General features: G+C 41.6%; 1 protein-coding gene across 4 annotated transcripts in view; it reads right to left on the reverse strand.

The window, feature by feature from the left end:
* CAPS2 (calcyphosine 2) overlaps nucleotides 1–21,287 on the reverse strand; it is a 104,965-nt gene that overhangs the window by 82,532 nt on the left and 1,146 nt on the right. For 3 of the 4 annotated variants that reach the window (XM_072146746.1, XM_072146745.1, XM_072146748.1), the window contains exons 2-9: nucleotides 20,999–21,087; nucleotides 12,092–12,135; nucleotides 9,874–9,919; nucleotides 8,878–8,997; nucleotides 5,158–5,190; nucleotides 4,905–5,072; nucleotides 2,155–2,277; nucleotides 568–635 (exon numbers count right to left, since the gene is read on the reverse strand). In XM_072146746.1, coding sequence (XP_072002847.1) covers nucleotides 568–635; nucleotides 2,155–2,277; nucleotides 4,905–5,072; nucleotides 5,158–5,190; nucleotides 8,878–8,997; nucleotides 9,874–9,919; nucleotides 12,092–12,135; nucleotides 20,999–21,076 — 680 coding nt within the window. In that variant the 5' untranslated portion in view covers nucleotides 21,077–21,087. The remainder of the gene's footprint in view (nucleotides 1–567; nucleotides 636–2,154; nucleotides 2,278–4,904; nucleotides 5,073–5,157; nucleotides 5,191–8,877; nucleotides 8,998–9,873; nucleotides 9,920–12,091; nucleotides 12,136–20,998; nucleotides 21,088–21,287) is intronic. The other variant, XM_072146747.1, reaches the window with a different exon arrangement.

Genomic DNA, 21,287 nt, shown 5'->3' on the forward strand with positions numbered 1-21,287 from the left:
CACTTAGGTGACGGCGCTGCATGGGCACCAACATCTTGGATCTGGCCGGCACCCCCACTCAAGTCATCAGTCTGACGTCATTTCCATGGCTGTCATAGCAGGATCTGTAAAGGAGCCTGCCGTCAGCAGTGAATTTACAATATATTGCAATACTATAGTAAGTGATCAGACCCCCTTGAGTTAGAAATACAATAAAGTTAAAAAAATAATAAAAATAACCCACAAGATTAAATCACCCCCCTTTCCCTAGAACTGATATAAATGTAAACAAATAAATTCATAAACATGACACCAGTTCTATCAGGAGGAATGGGACCAAATTCCTAACAACTATTTTAAGAAGCTTTTGGAAGGAAATGTTTGACCCTAGTAAACTTTAGACTAATGACTTAAAAATACTCTCATATCTCTCATTTATTCTGGCACTTTACAAATAGAAATAATTTGACCTCAAACAGGAAAGGTTTATTCTGATTTCAAATGAAATAGTGAGAAAATGTGTCCTTATATACAGTGCATGTAACCTTCTGCTTTCAGTTGTATGTGTCCAGCATACAGTTTCTATACCTTGAAAGATGGTCTATCATAACTTGCTCTACGACAGATTGCTTCCTTCTCTCCGCAGCCAGGTCCTCCTACAATAGTGTCCAATGAAAGAGAAAACATCCCAATTAGCAGAAAGTAGGATAATCACATTGTGTAACATCACAAGACAGTGCTGAGATTTACAAGTGACATGGGGATTTCATTCTGCGATTTCCTTCCAAGGCTTCTGCCAGACACCCGTCATGAGCAAAAAATCCAGGCATATCCTAGAGCAGCTGAAATGTCAGCAACATCTCCAATTAAACTCAAAATCACACAGTAAGAAAAAAAACACACTAAATCCCTTTAGCATTTGGACATCTACAGCACATTGCTTAGCAGCGCAGAAAAGTGCCCATACACTAAAACAAAGCAATGCTCTGTTATTGCACCTCCCAGCAGTGAAGAAACCCCTCCTGAAGTCTATGTAGTAGACATCTTCTTACTTCATATAGGCAAAAGTTATTTCATTTCACTAAAATTGCAAAGATTTACCCAAAACTGTGTAACTTGTAGCATGAAGAAGCAGGATCCATCTTGTTCTGATGTGTTGCTGTTATGGAAGTCTCGCCACTAAATTATTCCTACCCAAAGAATAGCGCACCCCTATCTTACTATATAATCATTCAGACTGTTACGTGAAATGAATGCAACTGCTAAAGTGTCCATACAGTATGCACAGTTACCATTACAGTTAGGTCTATAGATGTGGGTCTGGGGTCTGCACAGCCAAATAACACCAATATAGCCCACACACAATTGAGAAACTGGAATTGAAAGAGAGCCAGAATAGTGTGTATAAGCAAAAAATCCAACAAGCTTTATTTCATATACAAAACACAACATGGCATTAGCCCCTGCGGAAGTCAATGCTGTGACGAAACGCTTTGTATGCCATTTGCCTCACATGTAGGACTATCTACCTTCGGCCACACCAACTGATGTTTACATAGGTCCAGTAAGCCTTGGTTGTTTACCTATATTACATCAGTATGTGTTGTGCCATTGGCTTTATTTAGACCAAATCTTTATAAAGATTCGCTTTAGATCACACTATAGACCTTTATACTTTGTTTTATTGTTAGTGCATTCAATACCTGGTTGTGACTAGGATTATCTTTGCTACCAGCACTACCGTTACTATACTGTTGTTGCTTACTGGCTGTATTTATATATCTCTGGTGATGTAAAATGGACAACAAAAATATAACTATATTCCATGTCTGTTTAATTTAATCCATCTGAAAAAAAATTGACTTCAACTCTTAAGAAAAAGTATATGAACTACGGTAGATCTAATGTTCTTACATAAACAGCAGAAGCAGATTATACATTACTACTAGCACAATACTACTAATACTAAAGGGACTAGTTCAGGAATGAGCTCATTTTAGGAAGGAGCTTGACTTAAGAAGTAGCTATTCTGCTATTAATGCTAAAGAATGCTTCTTTGCCCATAATTACATTTACTCACATGACATTTCCTGGAAAGGTTAAGTGGTATAAAGCCAGATGAAGTTTCTGTGGTATAAAGTGGATTATAACAGCACATTTTGTTACAAGACTTACAGCATCCAGTTTCCTTAGGCTATGTTGTGCTGTGTACGGTTTGCTAGTATAGCATTGCTGAAGGTAGACTTTATCATCAAATGGAGTTATCACAGCCAAACCTCCCTCCTCGGGTCTTCCACCCTGTTGACAGCAGAACAGCAAATCACTTTACGGGTCAATTGGATTTTGTTATGAAATGCCCCAATAAAGCATTAATAGCAATAGATATCTTAAGCAGCACAGAGAAGTAGACCCTAGGCAGTATACAGATGATTCTGTACAAAACTGAAATATGTTCCCATAAACTACAGCACTACTATATGTCTGAGCCTTTTCATTAAAAAGAAACCATTTCTGGGTCTTAAAAAGCTGTTTTATGACAATGATTTCTGCAAATATTTCAGTGGAGTGACCTACTAAAGAGTTCTTTGGGGTTTCCCTGACATAAATGCACACCAATAAACTGTGCTTTTCATATATATTGCTAAGCGTTGATATTCACTGGGGGAGATTTATCAGAAGAGTCTGAGGTAAAACTGTTGTAATTGCCCATGGAAACCAGTCAGAGTTCAGCTTTAAATTCATTAACAGCTGTGAGAAAATGAAAGCTGAGCTCTGATTGGTTGCCATGGGCAGGGTTGGCTCCAGATTTCAGTAGGCTCCTGGGCAACAGAGCCTCAGTGTGCCCCTTTGCAATAAACTCACAAGGCGACAATAAAAATTCAGAAACTAACAGTCTCCTGTTCCCTAAAATATTCCCTACTTTATCATCCCTAACAGCCCCTCATGGTTATTTTATATAAATCCTCCCTTACCCAGTATGGATTCATTATATACAGCCCCCATCGCCCCATGGATGCTTTATGTACAGCCTTATGTGCCCCCCACCCCTTATGTGCCTCTCCACCCAAAGATACTACATATACAGTGGTTTGTATCATTAAAGGAAATCTACCACTTTGTTTGTGGCAGATTAAAGGAAATCCACCATCAAAATCAGACATGATAAGCCAGGGACACTAACTCATGGATCCAGGCACTATGACTTTGGTAATCTTCTTATATCTGTTATCCATGGCCTCCTTCCTTCTAAAATCCAATTTTTAATTATGCTAATGACCCCCAAAGGTTCTGGGGTTGCTACCAAGGCCCCTCTGTGCTTCAGCTTCACAGGCTGTTACACTTCCCCCTCCCACAGTGTGCTGAAACTTCCTGTGCTGCAGTGAGATTACATCAGGGGAAGGGGAAGTGCTGAGGGAGCAGAGGAGGAGACAGCCTGTCTAACAGCCTGTGAACTTTTCTGGCTCATCAGCATAATTTTAAAAGTTTCATTTTGATGGTTGTTTATTAGGAGCTTACGTAGATTACTAAAAAATTAAGTACATTTTTATGTTCAAGAAGAGAAAACACTCTGGTATCACCAGAGCCCCTCCATTCAGCGAGGGGAGAAGTGCTCTGAGTCTTGTACAATAGCCAGAACCCCAGAGCCTGGAAGGGCTATGGTGATGCCCCCTGAGCACTTGCGCTTCATTACCATAAAAATAACGTTTGTTTTCCAAGTAAACTGGTGGGATCTACCCAGCACCATTAATGGTTAAACTACCTCAAACTAAGTGGCTGACTTCCTTTAAGAAAAGTTTTACCACTTATCATTGAGTTCAGGCATCTATTAAATGGAACGAAGAACGACTTTTTGACTAACGTTTATACCATACTTTACCCCAATGTTGCCTTGAATACTTTCCAAAAATGGTGGTGATATGGTCCAATGTTTCTGTGATTTCAATATGGTCACTTTTATTTATGCCACTTTGGAGTGGTTTTAGCAGACAGAACTGTTCTATAACATCCAGTATGTACGCTAGGAAAGTACCCGATGTGCAGCAAAACATACTTATAAATGTAACATCCCTCTATCAGACAGTTAAAATTAATAAGATTGCCTTTCATTTCTTTTCCCTTCACTTCTTTGTTTGGCTCAAAACCTGCAAGTCTGAACGCAGCCTGATTAATGTGATGGGTGTGCATATATTACAATTCACCAAACCTTACATTCTAATATCATTTCACTGGCAAAAACTACGTTTGATTCATCAATCAATCTATATATATATATGTAACCATAGTAACCATATGTAATCCATATATATATATATATATATATATATATATATATATATATATATATATATATATATATATACAGGCGGTCCCCTACTTAAGGACACCCGACTTACAGACAACCCATAGTTACAGACGGACCCCTCTGCCCCATGTGACCTCTGGTGAAGCTCTCTGGATGCTTTACTATAGTCCCATACTGCAATGATCAGCTGTAAGATGTCTGTAATGAAGCTTTTATTGATAATTCTTGGTCCAATTACACCAAAAATTTTGAAACTCCAATTGTCACTGGGGCAAAAGAAAAAAAATTGTCTAGAACTTCCATTATAAAATATACAGTTTCGACTTACATACAAATTCAACTTAAGAACAAACCTCCAGACCCTATCTTGTATGTAACCCGGGGACTGCCTGTATATATATATATATATATATATATATATATATATATATATATATATGTAACCAGATATTTTATGCAAAATCATAATTGCCTTCACCAACTCAGTCCCGAACAGGAAGGATGCTTCTTGCCCATACTTGTTTAGACCGAATCAGCAACAACAAATCTTCCAGGTAGATACTTGTTATTCCTACACATATATGTAGTACTTTATGACACATGGCTAATCCTCAATGCACACCTCTTGTTTATTATCCTGTCTTGCAGAATGCTGCTTATTCTTTTCTCTCATAGTATACTGCTTGTAGCTATTCTTCATATCCTCTTCATACTGCTGATACTTCAAGCGGAATCTGTCTGATGCTGAGGGTAAATTCTCAGGAACGGTTTTCAGCTGGGCTGGAGAGAGCTGGTAGTTAAAGGAAATGATCACATCAGATTATATTCCCCTGCACAACTCAAAATGTGTTTCTAAAAAAAAAATATCTTCTTACCTCCCGTGAGGCTGATTTGGGCTTACAATTAATCTATGAATACAAAAGGACACAAAAACAGTTGCAAGGTGGAACAAAGAAACACAAATAATTTCTGTGAAGTTAAAATAAAAGGATATATTGTAGAAATCTCTGTGAGAGAAAATCTGGTCAATATATTTGTATTAGGCACCATACCACTCCGTACCCCGGAAAAAGATAGGACATGTCCTATCTTTTCCTGTATTATGGCGCCGTGTGCCATACATCCCTATGGAGAGGGGCGGGGGTGAGCAGCGCTCTTCCCCTCCCCGCGGGCTGCCATGTCCCCGCCATGCTACGCGGGCAACGGCAGTGTGCATGTTGCCTTAGAGGCAGATTCTAAGCAGATGGATTTTACAGATAATAGGATAGTTGCAAAAATGTCTGCAACAAACCCTTTATTTGCACATCTACCCTAGGAATTGCTCCTTCTCAATGCTGGTAGTACTTGGACAGCGAGATGCAGGGTGGTGCAGAATACAGGTTGTATAGTCTGTGAATGCTATGCTTAGATTTATATCATCCTAGACCTTGTTTACAATTGTCTCAGATAAAAAATCAGTCTTTTAAGCTTATGTAACCATTCATATTTCATGTAATTTCCCAAGATGTAAAACAAATCTCTTATTAGTTATTATGGGCATCAAATCCTCTTTTGCCAGCAAAACGTTTGGTACATGAGATCCTAAATTAGTTTCCAGTAAGCGTGTATCCTGTTTTCAGTATATGTTGTGGCTTGCAGGGGCTATTCACCCACAACAATCCCCCTTAAAGGGTACCTACCGCCAGGATGAAGGACTGTATGCAAATGAACCTGAGGGGCCCAGGTTCCAAAGATGCTAATAGAGCCTGGAGTCCTCAGGCTCATTTGCATAGTCCTTAATCCTGGTGGTAGATGTCCTTTAAAGATCTACACACGAACACTACAGAAATTGGCTGCATTTTCACATCCAATTTGCATCCATTTTTCATGGATCCTCATGAACTAAAGTAGGCTACCTGCATAGAAATGTGTTCTCTTCTTAATCTGCAAATGGATTGCAGTGCAATCGGCTGCCAAGCAATATATCTATAAAAACAGTCCACGTGTCATCTGTGATCCTTTTTTGGGATCCGTGAGAAAAACGGAAGGCTAGAGAATGATGTCAGAAGCCTGTTTCACCCTTGTGAATGGTCACATGATTATGGTACCTATAAAGTGATCCACAAATACGGGTATCACACACATGACACCTGTGTTGGATCTTATGCTTTATGTTCCCATAGACTGAGACAACCTGAACCAAAAACATGGGCCAAGCTGAAAAACAGCAAGCTGATCCACAGGGCAGTTTACTGGGATACCATGTGATACATGGTAGCATATCATTTTTTATCCCAGATGCTCTTCACAGTGGGGGGTGAGGGTGTAGGGGGACTGGAGTACAACTAGCGAGCATCTGGGGGTTCAAAGCTTTAGAAGATTAAAAGATATAAAAATAGCATGGCTTCACTGATACCACCCTGCCAAGAATCATCCTATCACCCAAGGGCTTTCAGATTTGATAGTGGTCCAGACACATAAAATTGGTCTTATTAAAAGTACTTTCATTTATATGTTCATAAAGTAGTTTAAAAAATACAAAGCTGAAGTGCAAGTAACCATAGTGACGCACAGAAATCTGAAATCTGAGGATGCCCATTGGGAATTATCATAATGACATCTTTCCTGGTTCCTAGTAGCTTGCTGTATAAACTGAGATCAAAGTCTCTTATACAGGGATGATGAGGAATAATGATAGAAGTGTTCATAACTAAGACTGTAGGTTACAATCAATAGAGATGTAATATAATAGGGAAGTAAAAACTTTAACCCACTAAAAGCATTGCCAGCGTAATGGCTAAACCCTTAATCCTCGTTCTGTGCGGTTAGCACCAGTGGTTGCTATAATACTCCATCACTGGAGTACTCCATGTACTCCACGTTTGATCTCAGTTAAAAACCTGAGATTTGAGCTTTTCACATCCCTAGTGTTAGTGATGGGACCGGACTATGATAATGCTAAATGCCCTTAACGATGACCTTAAAAAGCCAATAGGGTAGTCATTAACAAGTGTCCTCATTCATTCACATTTGCAGCTGTTTTAATGTTTTTTTACCAATTTAACTGCTCCACCTAGTGACAGTAAATGGGTAATGCAGTATTAGGACATTTTAATTGTTTAAAAACAGTTTTGAACATTATGGGGCACATTTACTAAGAATGCGGGAAACTGCACTAATGCACAAGTGCTCTGCATGTGTATAATGGTGGGTGCGACAGATTCATTAAGAACATGGCCAGAAATCCCAATTTGTCCCTTTCCTTGCACTGGCTTGACAGAGTTCACCATCTTTTTTGTGGTGCACCTATAACATGGGGCGTGCGACAGACTTTGCATGTTAAATCTGGCACATGGTACAACCCCCTAAGTTGTGTCACATGGTGCCTGATGCAGCTGCGCCAAAAAATGTTGTGTGCCCCACATTTGTGGTGCAGACACTTCTTAAATACCTGTGCAAGCAGTTTCCCCTAGAAATAATGTGCAAAGTCCACCAGAAAGGCACAAAGCCCTTAGTAAATGTGCCCATATATATATACATACACTCACCGGCCACTTTATTAGGTACACCTGTCCAACTGCTCGTTAACACTTAATTTCTAATCAGCCAATCACATGGCGGCAACTCGGTGCATTTAGGCATATAGACATGGTCAAGACAATCTCCTGCAGTTCAAACCGAGCATCAGTATGGGGAAGAAAGGTGATTTGAGTGCCTTTGAACGTGGCATGGTTGTTGGTGCCAGAAGGGCTGGTCTGAGTATTTCAGAAACTGCTGATCTACTGGGATTTTCACGCACAACCATCTCTAGGGTTTACAGAGAATGGACCGAAAAAGAAAAAACATCCAGTGAGCGGCAGTTCTGTGGGCGGAAATGCCTTGTTGATGCCAGAGGTCAGAGGAGAATGGGCAGACTGGTTCGAGCTGATAGAAAGGCAACAGTGACTCAAATCGCCACCCGTTACAACCAAGGTAGGCAGAAGAGCATCTCTGAATGCACAGTACGTCGAACTTTGAGGCAGATGGGCTACAGCAGCAGAAGACCACACCGGGTGCCACTCCTTTCAGCTAAGAACAGGAAACTGAGGCTACAATTTGCACAAGCTCATCGAAATTGGACAGTAGAAGATTGGAAAAACGTTGCCTGGTCTGATGAGTCTCGATTTCTGCTGCGACATTCGGATGGTAGGGTCAGAATTTGGCGTCAACAACATGAAAGCATGGATCCATCCTGCCTTGTATCAACGGTTCAGGCTGGTGGTGGTGGTGTCATGGTGTGGGGAATATTTTCTTGGCACTCTTTGGGCCCCTTGGTACCAATTGAGCATTGTTGCAACGCCACAGCCTACCTGAGTATTGTTGCTGACCATGTCCATCCCTTTATGACCACAATTCTGACCACAGTTCTGAAGGCGAAAGGGGGTCCAACCCGTTACTAGCATGGTGTACCTAATAAAGTGGCCGGTGAGTGTATATATATATATATATATATATATATATATATATATATATTAGACATGAATAATTATAGGGCAAATGCTTGCGATAATACTTATATTTATACTTAGCACTGAATATATATTATATGTACTTAGCACCATTGCATGTTGACATACCTCCGGTTTGAGATCATGCTGTGCATATGGAGTATTCAGAGGTGTCCCCCAACTTATAGTTGAGGACGAATCTGGGGGACCAAATCGCGGGTATTCTTTACTTAAAGGTATATAGGTGTCCTAGGGTAAATAAGCAAAGAGTACCTTAAAATGATAGTCACGTTTAAAAACAAGAAAACCTCTACAATTCCTCTAAAACAAGAAATATATAAAATCAGTCCTGAATTCTTGATTCCTCCAGGTTCAATAATCACACTGGGGGATATCTATCAGGACCTCTGCGCACCGCCAGTGGCGCAGAGGCCCTGAAATAATCGCAAATGCTAGCTTATTGCTAGCTTTTGCAATTATCTGCCCCGATCCGCCACCTTCACGCCAGTGGGGCGTGAAGGGGGGGGGGGGGCGGCCGGCCAAGCGGGGGGCGCGGCCGGACGGGAGAGGGCCGGCGCACTTGCTGCTGCGTAGTTGCTGCTGGCCTGGCGTAGGATAAACGCTTCACAGCCTCCCGCCCCGATACATCAAGAGACAGAAGCCTCTTGGGCTGCGAATTTGCAGCGGCGGGGCTGTCATACGCTGTGATAAATATCCCCATCTATCTCCACTATGTGACCTCCGAATGCCATATAACAGGCATCAGTACTCTAATGATTGGAACCATGATAGCAGTAATAAGGTATACAATAATGTCCATCTGATCAGGGAAGACTAAATAGTGTATTGCAGGAGGGACAGGAACTGCCAAATTGAATAAACATTGTAAAATATTTCATAAGTTCAATGCATCAAGTATAAACTTTCCGTCTTGAAATATACCACAATTTCTACATCACCCACTAATTGGAATAAGAAGATTTTTGCAACTTTTTAATAGTCACACTTGATAAATTAACCACTGCCATTTGCTGAGCAATTCATTTTCATGCAAATAAGCACCACAAGCTGCAATTCTATTTTGTGCCTTTTTGGACTTCCCCTTATCCATCTTAGTTTCATTACCTCATCTTCTGAATCTCCAAGTTTTCCAAGGTCAAGAGAAGGGACTCTAATAAATGAGAGAAGTAAAAAGAAAATAACATACCTGATAGATATAACCACAAATTACACATTGCATGAGTGTCTATTGTCATATGGTAGAACTCTGCTGCCTATGACCAATATTACACTGGTAAAGTGAACCTCCTGTTTTACAGCACGGTATGGCCCCATATCTGCTTCAACTGGGTAAAGGGATTCTTAACAATAATCTAAGCCAACACCTCTCAGGGAGTGTAAACTCCCCTCTATATCCACCTTCATAGAATCTTCAGTCGGAGGGGCAGATTTCAAGTGTCTAGACGTAAGATGGTGCAAAAGTAGAATGATCTAAAATAATTAAATGTGGCAATGTGGCAAAAAGTAACGATCATCCACCACCAGGATGACGGATTGTAAACCAAGCCCACTGGCATACTGGTGTGTGCCCCCTCTGGCAGGATCTGCTCTCTGTTTAGCTTCTTATGCCCTGGTTTTTACAAAAGAAGGTTTTTAACCCCTTACCGACATGTGACGTTGAATTGCATCACTTACCAGCTGCAGGGATATGGAGAGCGCTCACAGACTGAACCCTCTCCATACAAGGTGGGTGTTTGCTGTAGGGGTGTTAACCCTGTAAATGCCTCCACCATCTTAGATCCAATCACCGACCCCGTGATGTCATTGGGGGGGGTGATCGCTTGCCATGACAGCCTCGGGTCTTCTGCAGACCCAAGGCTGTCTGATTTCTGCAGATTCATTACAATGAGCCAGTGGCTCATTGTAATCAATACTGTGCAAAAATGTCACATACTGCAATACAGTGGTATTGCAGTATATGGTAGGAATAATCAGACCATCTAGGGTTAATGTACCCTAGAGGGTATAAGAAATAGCAAAAAATAAATAAATAAATATTGAAAATACTACTTTTTTGCCATTTTGAGAAATATAAAAAAATCAATTAAAAGTGATCAAAAGGCCCTACAGTCCTGCAAATCATAGCATTGAAAACGTCATCAAAAGTTGCGAAAATGACACCACCCACAGCTCCCTAGACCTAATTAAGAAAAAGTTATTAGCGCAAGAAATGACAAAGTGAAGAATTTTTTTTTGTACAGGTTTTAATTTTTGTAAATGTATGAAAACATTATAAAACCTATATAAATTTGGTATCCCTGTGATCGCACCAACCCATAGAATAAAGTAGACATGTCATTTGGGGAGCACAAACACATTTTTTCACAATTTTCACTACACTTGGAATTTTTTTCACGCTTCCCAGTACCCGGCATGGAATATTAAATACCACCATTTTGAAGTGTAATTTGTTATGCAGAAAATAAGCAACAATACAGCTCTTTATGTGGAAAAATAAAAAAAGTTATGGATTTTTGAAGTGGGGGAGTGAAAAAGGAAAACGCAAAAACAAAAAAGGGCCTTGGTGGAAAGGGGTTAAAATTATGTAAATGAGTCTGAGGGGCTCGGGGCTCCATAGTTGTTAATGGAGTCTGGAGTCCCTGATTTTTACAGACTTACAAAAATTCAAGGGTATAGGAAGCTTAAATAAAAGTGGATCCTGCCAGAGGGGGCACACACCATCCTTGACGGATTGGAACTGCAGGAAAAATGAGAAGGTATAAACAGGGCCAGATTATCTTCCCCTTGCTGGTCCCATGATCTTCCTGTACAGAGAGAACCTGGAGAAAAGCTATAATGATGTCTAAATTTGCCCTTGTGCTTTAAATTGTATTGGTGTCCTCAGGGGGCTGAAACAACTTTATGTTGTGGAAGAACAGGGAGCAATAAGTTACTGTTTAAATTGTCATGTTGGCACCTGATGGTAAAATAGTGGGTCTTGGTTGTAGTTTGGGCACGTAGTCTCTAAAAGGTTCGCCATCACTGGTCTATAGCCTATTTATGTGATGCTCCCTCCTTCACTAAAGATGCAACAATTATATTCTATATACTCTCTTTACCTTGCAAATGTAGAAATTCCTATCTGAAAACAAGTTAAAGGGGTTGGCCACTTTACCTCATGTTTAGTGTAATGAGGCCACATGACCACATGACCCTGCAGCTACGGCCATTATATGGTCAGGAATGTCTGGCTGATGAGGTAAAAGATAGGAGGCTTCACTTTATATATAAATAAAGTGTGCAGAACTTTAAATAGATGTATACTGTATAAAAAAAAACTTACTCTTGAGGCCGTGTCCCGGAAGCCTGTGACTGTGACCGCCAACCCTGTATTATTAAAAAACAGAAAATTAAAATTAATCCGAACAAACAGCTATATGTGAGTGTACACAATTACATTTTGGAACATCATGAAAAACCAAAAAACTATATAAAATTAATATACTCAAAAGGTCAGGGGCGGACTGGCCATTGAACTCACCGGGAATTCTCCCGGTGGGCCGGTCGGTTTCTGGCTGGACAGGGCCGATCTCACCTGTCTGGGGCCGGTCTCCTCTCCCCATCCTCGGACTTCCTACAACTTTAATCAATAGTACCCACATCCTATAACTGATGCGGGTACTAGTGACACACAGAGGCAGTGAAGCGCCGCTGCCTGTGAGCTGAGGGTCCGGAGCGCACAGGTAAGGTGTACAGCGCGCAGGCCGGCACCGCTCAGCTCACACTACATCCTACTGGAGCTGCTCCGTGCAGCAGTGATGTCACGGGAGGGGGCGGAGCCTCCGGGAAAGGGGCGTGGCTGTATACACAGTCTCCTCACAGTGCAGGAAGTGGAGCTGTAATGGCTGCCTGCAAGAAGAACTGGTAGGGGGACTGTGTGCAAACATGTGTATGGAGGTGAGGGGGCTTCACAGGAGGAGATAGGATGGCTGTAGTAAGGTCAGGGAACACCTGTATCTTACATGGGACTGCATGGTGCTGAGGTGGCATGAGGTGTGTGTTACGTGGGGCTGCATGTCTGGCGGGTGCTCAGGTGGCATGAGGTGTGTGTTACGTGGGGCTGCATGTCTGGCGGGTGCTCAGGTGGCATGAGGTGTGTGTTACGTGGGGCTGCATGTCTGGGGGGTGCTCAGGTGGCATGAGGTGTGTGTTACGTGGGGCTGCATGTCTGGCGGGTGCTCAGGTGGCATGAGGTGTGTGTTACGTGGGGCTGCATGTCTGGCGGGTGCTCAGGTGGCATGAGGTGTGTGTTACGTGGGGCTGCATGTCTGGCGGGTGCTCAGGTGGCATGAGGTGTGTGTTACGTGGGGCTGCATGTCTGGCGGGTGCTCAGGTGGTATGAGGTGTGTGTTACGTGGGGCTGCATGTCTGGCGGGTGCTCAGGTGGCATGAGGTGTGTGTTATGTGGGGCTGCATGTCTGGCGGGGGCTCAGGTGGCATTAGGTGTGTGTTACGTGGGGCTGCATGTCTGGCGGGTGCTCAGGTGGCATGAGGTGTGTGTTACGTGGGGCTGCATGTCTGGCGGGTGCACAGGTGGCAAAAAATTACAAAGATGCAAATTCAATTAATAAAATAATGAAAAAACGCCCCCCCCCCCCCACACACACACACACAAAAAAAAATGAAATAAAATTTCTTAAAAAAAAAAAAAAAAAAAGAAGCTTTTTACAAAGCAACCATCATGGATGTGCAGTATCAGCTGCAGTCTGGCCACTGGGGTTCGGCAGCGTCGGCTGCAGTCTTGGTGTTTGGTGTCAGTGGCGTTAGCCACAGGTTGGTGGTGGGAGGTTTCGGTGGCTGCAGCCACAGGTTGGTGGTGGGAGGTTTCGGTGGCTGCAGCCACAGGTTGGTGGTGGGAGGTTTCGGTGGCTGCAGCCACAGGTTGGTGGTGGGAGGTTTCGGTGGCTGCAGTCGCAGTCTGGTTGGGGGGGGGGGTTGGTGGCGTCAGCTCCAGTCTGGGCAATGCATGATGTAACATCAGTACAACTGCCTCAATTTAAACACAAAAGACATGACACATGATTATATAAATAGCATCTATCAACATTCTATACCGCCATGAGTTATATACTTGTATTACTGAAAATTTCATACTCCTCCCCGGCCAAATATACTCCTCAAAAGTAGTAAGAGGAGTAATATTACCCTTCTAGAAATATCTTAGTGCGACCTCTGGGTGTACGGGACTGTGTAAAGATGTGAATTTTTGCGGAATGAGCTGATGTTTTCCTTACTACCTTTTTGAAATCTGTGCGGCCTTTGATCACTTGCATTACTGGGTTCAACACCGAGAATAACAGTGTGTACAGTTGTGTGAGGGGTATATATGATATATGTGGGGGTACAGTGTGGTCAGTTGTGGTGTGAGGGGTATATATGATATTTGTGGGGTACAGTGTGTACAGTTGTGTGAGGGGTATATATGATATATGTGGGGGTACAGTGTGGTCAGTTGTGGTGTGAGGGGTATATATGATATTTGTGGGGTACAGTGTGTACAGTTGTGTGAGGGGTATATATGATATATGTGGGGGTACAGTGTGGTCAGTTGTGGTGTGAGGGGTATATATGATATTTGTGGGGCACAGTGTGTACAGTTGTGGTGTGAGGTGTATATATGATATATGTGGGGTACAGTGTGGTCAGTTGTGGTGTGAGGGGTATATATGATATTTGTGGGGTACAGTGTGTACAGTTGTGTGAGGGGTATATATGATATATGTGGGGGTACAGTGTGGTCAGTTGTGGTGTGAGGGGTATATATGATATTTGTGGGGTACAGTGTGTACAGTTGTGTGAGGGGTATATATGATATATGTGGGGGTACAGTGTGGTCAGTTGTGGTGTGAGGGGTATATATGATATTTGTGGGGCACAGTGTGTACAGTTGTGGTGTGAGGTGTATATATGATATATGTGGGGTACAGTGTGGTCAGTTGTGGTGTGAGGGGTATATATGATATTTGTGGGGTACAGTGTGTACAGTTGTGTGAGGGGTATATATGATATATGTGGGGGTACAGTGTGGTCAGTTGTGGTGTGAGGGGTATATATGATATTTGTGGGGCACAGTGTGTACAGTTGTGGTGTGAGGTGTATATATGATATATGTGGGGTACAGTGTGGTCAGTTGTGGTGTGAGGGGTATATATGATATATGTGGGGCACAGTGTGTACAGTTGTGGTGTGAGGGGTATATATGATATATGTGGGGGTACAGTGTGGTCAGTTGTGGTGTGAGAGGTATATATGATATATATGGGGGCACAGTGTGTACAGTTATGGTGTGAGGGGTATATATGATATATGTGGGGTACAGTGTGGTCAGTTGTGGTGTGAGGGGTATATATTATATTACTTAGGAGCACAGTGTTATTCAGGTGACACTGGTGTAAGTGACTGTAGTGTCTTTAGGCTCACAGAGGAGCTGCAAGGAAGCAACTAAACGTGAGCGTGAATTCTTTATCGACAAGTGATGGCCTGGAGAATGAGTGCACTTTTATACCTGATGGAGATGATCATCACCTGTGAGTAGCTAAATGTCACTTCTGACAATCCTGTACAAAGTGTGACACTTTCTGCTTTACTCGAGGTAGAAACAGAAGTCCTGTGGAAGAAAGATATGGAGGCCTGGCGCAGCATTCCTGCATATAATATTCTGCCATGGGGTGCAGCAGCCATGTGGATAAATTACACAGGTCTGCTGCACCCCATAGGTCCATACTTTACGATGGCCTGCTGCAGCCTGACCACCTTTGTTTTCTTACACAGGACTGCTGCCACGCCCTCTATGTAAAGTGCTCATGTACATAGGAGGCAGTTTTTTTGCAATTATATTCCTGTACATAGGGGGCAGTATTATAGTAGTTCTATTCTTGTACATAGGGGGCAGTATTATAGTAGTTCTATTCTTGTACATAGGGGGCAGTATTATAGTAGTTATATTCTTGTACATAGGGGGCAGTATTATAGTAGTTATATTCCTGTACATAGGGGGCAGTATTATAGTAGTTATATTCTTGTACATAGGAGCAGTATTATAGTAGTTGTATTCTTGTACATAGGGAGCAGTATTATAGTAGTTATATTCTTGTACATAGGGGAGCAGTATTATAGTAGTTATATTCTTGTACATAGGGAGCAGTATTATAGTAGTTATATTCTTGTACATAGGAGCAGTATTATAGTAGTTATATTCTTGTACATAGGGGGCAGTATTATAGTAGTTATATTCTTGTACATAGGGGGCAGTATTATAGTAGTTATATTCTTGTATATAGGGGGCAGTATTATAGTAGTTCTATTCTTGTACATGGGGGGCAGTATTATAGTAGTTCTATTCTTGTACATAGGGGGCAGTATTATAGTAGTTCTATTCCTGTACATAGGGGGCAGTATTATAGTAGCTATATTCCTGTACATAGGGGGCAGTATTATAGTAGTTATATTCCTGTACATAGGGGGCAGTATTATAGTAGTTATATTCCTGTACATAGGGGCAGTATTATAGTAGTTCTATTCCTGTACATAGTGGGCAGTATTATAGTACGGTAGTTCTATTTTTGTACATAGGGGGCACCATTATAGTAGTTCTATTCCTGTACATAGGGGGCAGTATTATAGTAGTTCTATTCCTGTACATAGTGGGCAGTATTATAGTACGGTAGTTCTATTTTTGTACATAGGGGGCAGTATTATAGTACGGTAGTTCTATATTTGTACATAGGGGGCAGGATTATAGATAGTTAGCTTGTATATGGGAAAACGTATTTTAGTAGGCAGGATTAAATGTGTTATTCTATATATACCAACAATTTGTCGGTTATGACCCCACCCATATTATCTGACCACACCCACTTGTCTTGACTCCGCCCATAAAATGGGGCCGCTTTTACAGTTTTTTCCAGGGCCATTTTAAATTCCCAGTCCGCCCCTGCAAAAGGTAGATATAGACTGCCATGGACCCTGGGCTGCAGGAATATTTTAGTCCCTACAAGTCTGGACTTCCCTTCCTACATATGGTACTAGAAACAAGCTTCTTGGAGAATGGAAGATGTGCCCTTTTTGCCTGCTTTCAACTTGTGGTTTCAGAACCTTTAAAAGATCTTCAAAGTTCCTTAAATGGGTCTCGTTTACATGTGTATTGTGAGCAGGAATAGATGTACATGGATTTCATGGGTGTAGGTCCTTCAGAGTATAAAATCTGGTGGCTGTGGCACCCTAGTAGGCTTGGGCTACTGCCCCAATATGCCCTGTATTATGATGCACTAAAGAATATAGTACATGCAAACGCTATAATGTTTAAGGCTATTTTTACACAGCTCTTTTTATGCATTAGTGTTTGTAAGCCAAAAACCAGACATGGATAGTATATCACCGGTCACCGCTGTCTGAAAAAAATTTGCCTTACTTGCTACACAAGTACAAGTAATAGGGAGCCATTCAAAAGCCAGAAGAGCCGCCTCTTCTTAGTGAGTGGAGCCTAAAGAGCGAGCTCACTAAGAAGAGCTGTAATTCCCATCACTATTATACCTTCTGTTTGTCATGTGTTTAGAAGTATCTAATACACATACAGGGGCGTGGCCTCTAGCACCAAGAAGTACATAGAGGAGCCAGCACCAGGAGTGTCACATCATTATACAGGCTGCCAGTCATGTGTATAGGAGTATCTCATGCACACACACACAGGCTGCAGGGGGCGCCAGCACCAGGAAGCGCATAGAGGAGCCAGCACCAGGAGTGTCACATGATTATACAGTATGTCAGTCAAGCACTGGGTGATGTGGCTGTACCTCCCACTTTTGAGCTCAACTTTTGAATATAATAATGATTCATTGGACCTCTATCAGGTCATTTACATACAGCTTTAGTACCTGATTGCTTAACCCCTTCCCGACGGGTCCGGGTGCATGGAGAGGGCTCGCGGGCCGATAAGACTTTGCTGCAAAGGCTTACCGGTAACACACGCGATCGGTGCTAGCACCGATCGTGGGTGCTTTCACTACGATCGCCGCCGGCAATGCTGCCGGAGGCTTCAGAAAGATGGCGCCGCCATCTTGCCGCGGATCATCGCTCCCCGATAACGTCACGGGGAGCGGTGATCCGTTGCCATGACAGCTGTCTCGTTTTAACCCATTCATTACAATGTGCTATCAGCACATTGTAATGAATGAGGAGTAAAATCCCCATATACTGCCATATTGCAGTATGGCAGTATATGGTAGGATCGATCAGACAACCTAGGGTTAAAGTACCCTAGGGAGTCTGAAAAATAGTAAAAGTAAAAAAAAAAATTATAATAAAAAAACCTAAAAATTCAAATCACCCCCCTTTCCCTAGAAGTGATATAAATATTAATAAACAGTAAAAATCATAAACACATTAGGTATCGCCGCGTCCGAAAATGTCCGATCTATCAAAATATAATAACGGTTTTTCACTGCGTTTAACCCCGTGACGGAAAATAGCGTCCAAAGTCAAAAATTAAATTTTTTTGGAAAATATAAAAAAATTAATAAAAAGTGATCAAAAGGTCGCACAGTCCTAAAAATGATAGCAATGAAAACACCATCAAAAGTCGCAAAAAATGACACCACCCACAGCACCGTACACCAAAGTATGAACAAGTTATTGCCGCCAGAAGACGGCAAAATCAAAAAAAAAAAATTTGTACAGGAGGTTTTAATTTTTTTAAATGTATGAAAACATTATAAAACATATACAAATTTGGTATCCACATAATCTTAGCAACCCAAAGAATAAAGTAGACATGTCATTTGGGGCACACAGTGAAAGCTGTAAAATCCAAGCCCACAAGAAAACGTCGCAAATGTGTTTTTTCACCATTTTCACTGCATTTGGAATTTTTTTCCTGCTTCCCAGTACGCACCATGGAATATTAAATACCGTCACTATGAAGTGCAATTTGTTACGCAGAAAATAAGCCATAACACAGCTCTTTATGTGGAAAAATAAAAAAGTTATAGATTTTTGAAGGTGGGGAGTGAAAAATGGAAGTGAAAAAACTAAAAAAGGCCAAGTCGTTAAGGGGTTAAAGGGCATCTACCACCAGGATGAAGGGATGTATGCAAATGAGCCTGAGGGGCTCCACAGGTGTTAATGTAGCCTGGAGCCCTTCAAGCATACAGTCTTCCATCCTGGTATTAGATGTCCTTTAAGTTTACAGGCATGTAGAGGGACAATGAGGGGATAGAGGCAATGCTCTCTAATGGCAGTTTATGAAAATATATTTAGTTTTGGGGGTTAAATTGCCTGACAGGTTCTTTTTAAGACCCATTACTCAATACTAATACTATGCTGAAACCCATGTCTTTAATCACACAACACATCCATTGTTCCAGAGTGTCCATCAGTCATGTCCTTGTTCTCTTCCTGCTTTTCTAAAACTTAACATGGAAAATACGGAACTAATAATCTTCTTCCGCATAAAACCTCCCTCCCACCAGATCTATGGTTCCACACTCACATGTCAGCAACCTTTGATGGGTTATCCCATATCATCCTTTCACAATGCTCAGGACTCAGCCCAGCTATTTTATACTATTTATGTAACAACCAAAGAGGTAAAAAAAAACACAGGACAGTGACCCCCTGGATTTATTGGATGCAACCTATTGATTGGGGTGTACAAGTTCTACACACAACCTAACCCACCCTCACCTCAGAGCACATCAGATCCTGGTCCTTTGTAGAGCAGATCCAGTAGTGTCCATTTTTCTTTCTACTGTATGGTCTACTGGTCCATAGTCTACTACATTATTCAATATGTACAGCGAGGTGGTAGTAGTAGTAGTAACATGTGTCGGGGAGTGCAGCACACTAGGGTCTGTATACCATACTACTGCTTGAGGAAAGATGTGGCTCATATGGCTTTGATACTAGTGGCGGTGTGTCCATTTACTTATGTAGTCTGAACTTTGTGTGTATCTCAGCTTAGATAGCTATACATCATCTGCCATTTATGTATGTCTCATGATATGTTCATGACCTCTAGTTTTTTTGCCGCTACATTATGCTTTGTGTGTGTGTTCTATTTTTCTGTTTTATAACTATTTTTGGGTTATTGGTCATTTTCTACTTAATACTGGGGTGACTTTTAATAAATTGGATTCAAATAAAATAATATTCAAAGCCTCGGGGCAGCTTCCAGTGACTCTATGGTGAGCTATAGCATGCAACCACTCCTCCCCCAACTGTTCCCTCCACACTCTATTCAATCAAAGTAAAAGGTGAAATATGTGGAGAGATCAGCTTATAAACTTCCTGGATGCGGTAATCATACCATACAATACCACACCACATCACCAGGCCACTGCTTAGAATTAGGCTTCACTTTCCACTTGGCAGCAGCAGATATTAAGGAGAGGGTGGGTAATACTATTTTCTCATTCCAAATCTTTAGTTCTCCCGATGAGTGGTGCTGAAGTGCCAGATAACGAATAGGAAATTGGCATAAAAGCAGGACACTTGTAAGTATAACTGGGTGCGAAATTGGCAAATACAGAATAGGGTCAGAAACTAAGAAATTAGGAAGAGGTAAGTCACAGTATTGATGGAACCATGTGGACATATCTTGTAACTAACCATTATATCCTCTGATCCATTAGGCCAGCAAGATCCACCTTTATAACGCTCAGTTCCCTCATTATGCTTCTATGTCCAATACATGGGTGACTCTTAACCCTTACCAGAATTACTGGTATTTTATAGTCCACATGATTTGAGCAATGGTCTTTCATTTCTTTACAATTAAGTCATTTATTCAAAGTTTCTTTACCACTAATACTGATCACCTTGTTGGATACATACTTGGTGACACCCTGTGGTTTTGGTTGAGCTCTGTGCTACATTCATGCTTTTATTTACTGATATAGCACATATACATCATAAACATTGTTTAACATTTTTTTTTGTAAAAGCTCATAGCTAAATCATTAACTAAGCATTCTAATGATGTATCCTCATCATTTTACCAATTGTCAACCAAGTCTCTGAGCACTGAATAAACTGCAGCCCTCATTGCATTGCTTATAAAATAAAATACATGAGCTATCATTCCTCTACAACAATCCTACCACATCCACTTTTCATGTCATGTTCGGAGAAATGACCCTGTAGTAGATGATTATGATTCCACACTGGGAGCTGTAATGTGAATCCTCTCAAGTACCTTGGCAAGAGTAGTCTTTGATGAGATGTGAGTCTGACCTCGAGGACTGGCGGATATTCCTTTTATCTCCAAATTCATCTTGAAAAATACTGAAATAGAGAGAAAGGGAAATCATCCATTTTTGTTGTGAATAGGGATAGAAATGTTGGGAGGTTTACATGACAGCCCTGGAGTGTCTGTGAGAAGAGGCTACTTTTGGAATCTTAACAGGTATCACACTGTCCACGTACAACAGGAATCAGGCGATAGAAATGCGAAACTGCATGTGTGTCCATGAGGTAACATCACA

This window comes from Engystomops pustulosus, chromosome 4 (genome assembly GCF_040894005.1).
Source record: "Engystomops pustulosus chromosome 4, aEngPut4.maternal, whole genome shotgun sequence".
NCBI classification, from domain to species: Eukaryota; Metazoa; Chordata; class Amphibia; order Anura; family Leptodactylidae; genus Engystomops; species Engystomops pustulosus.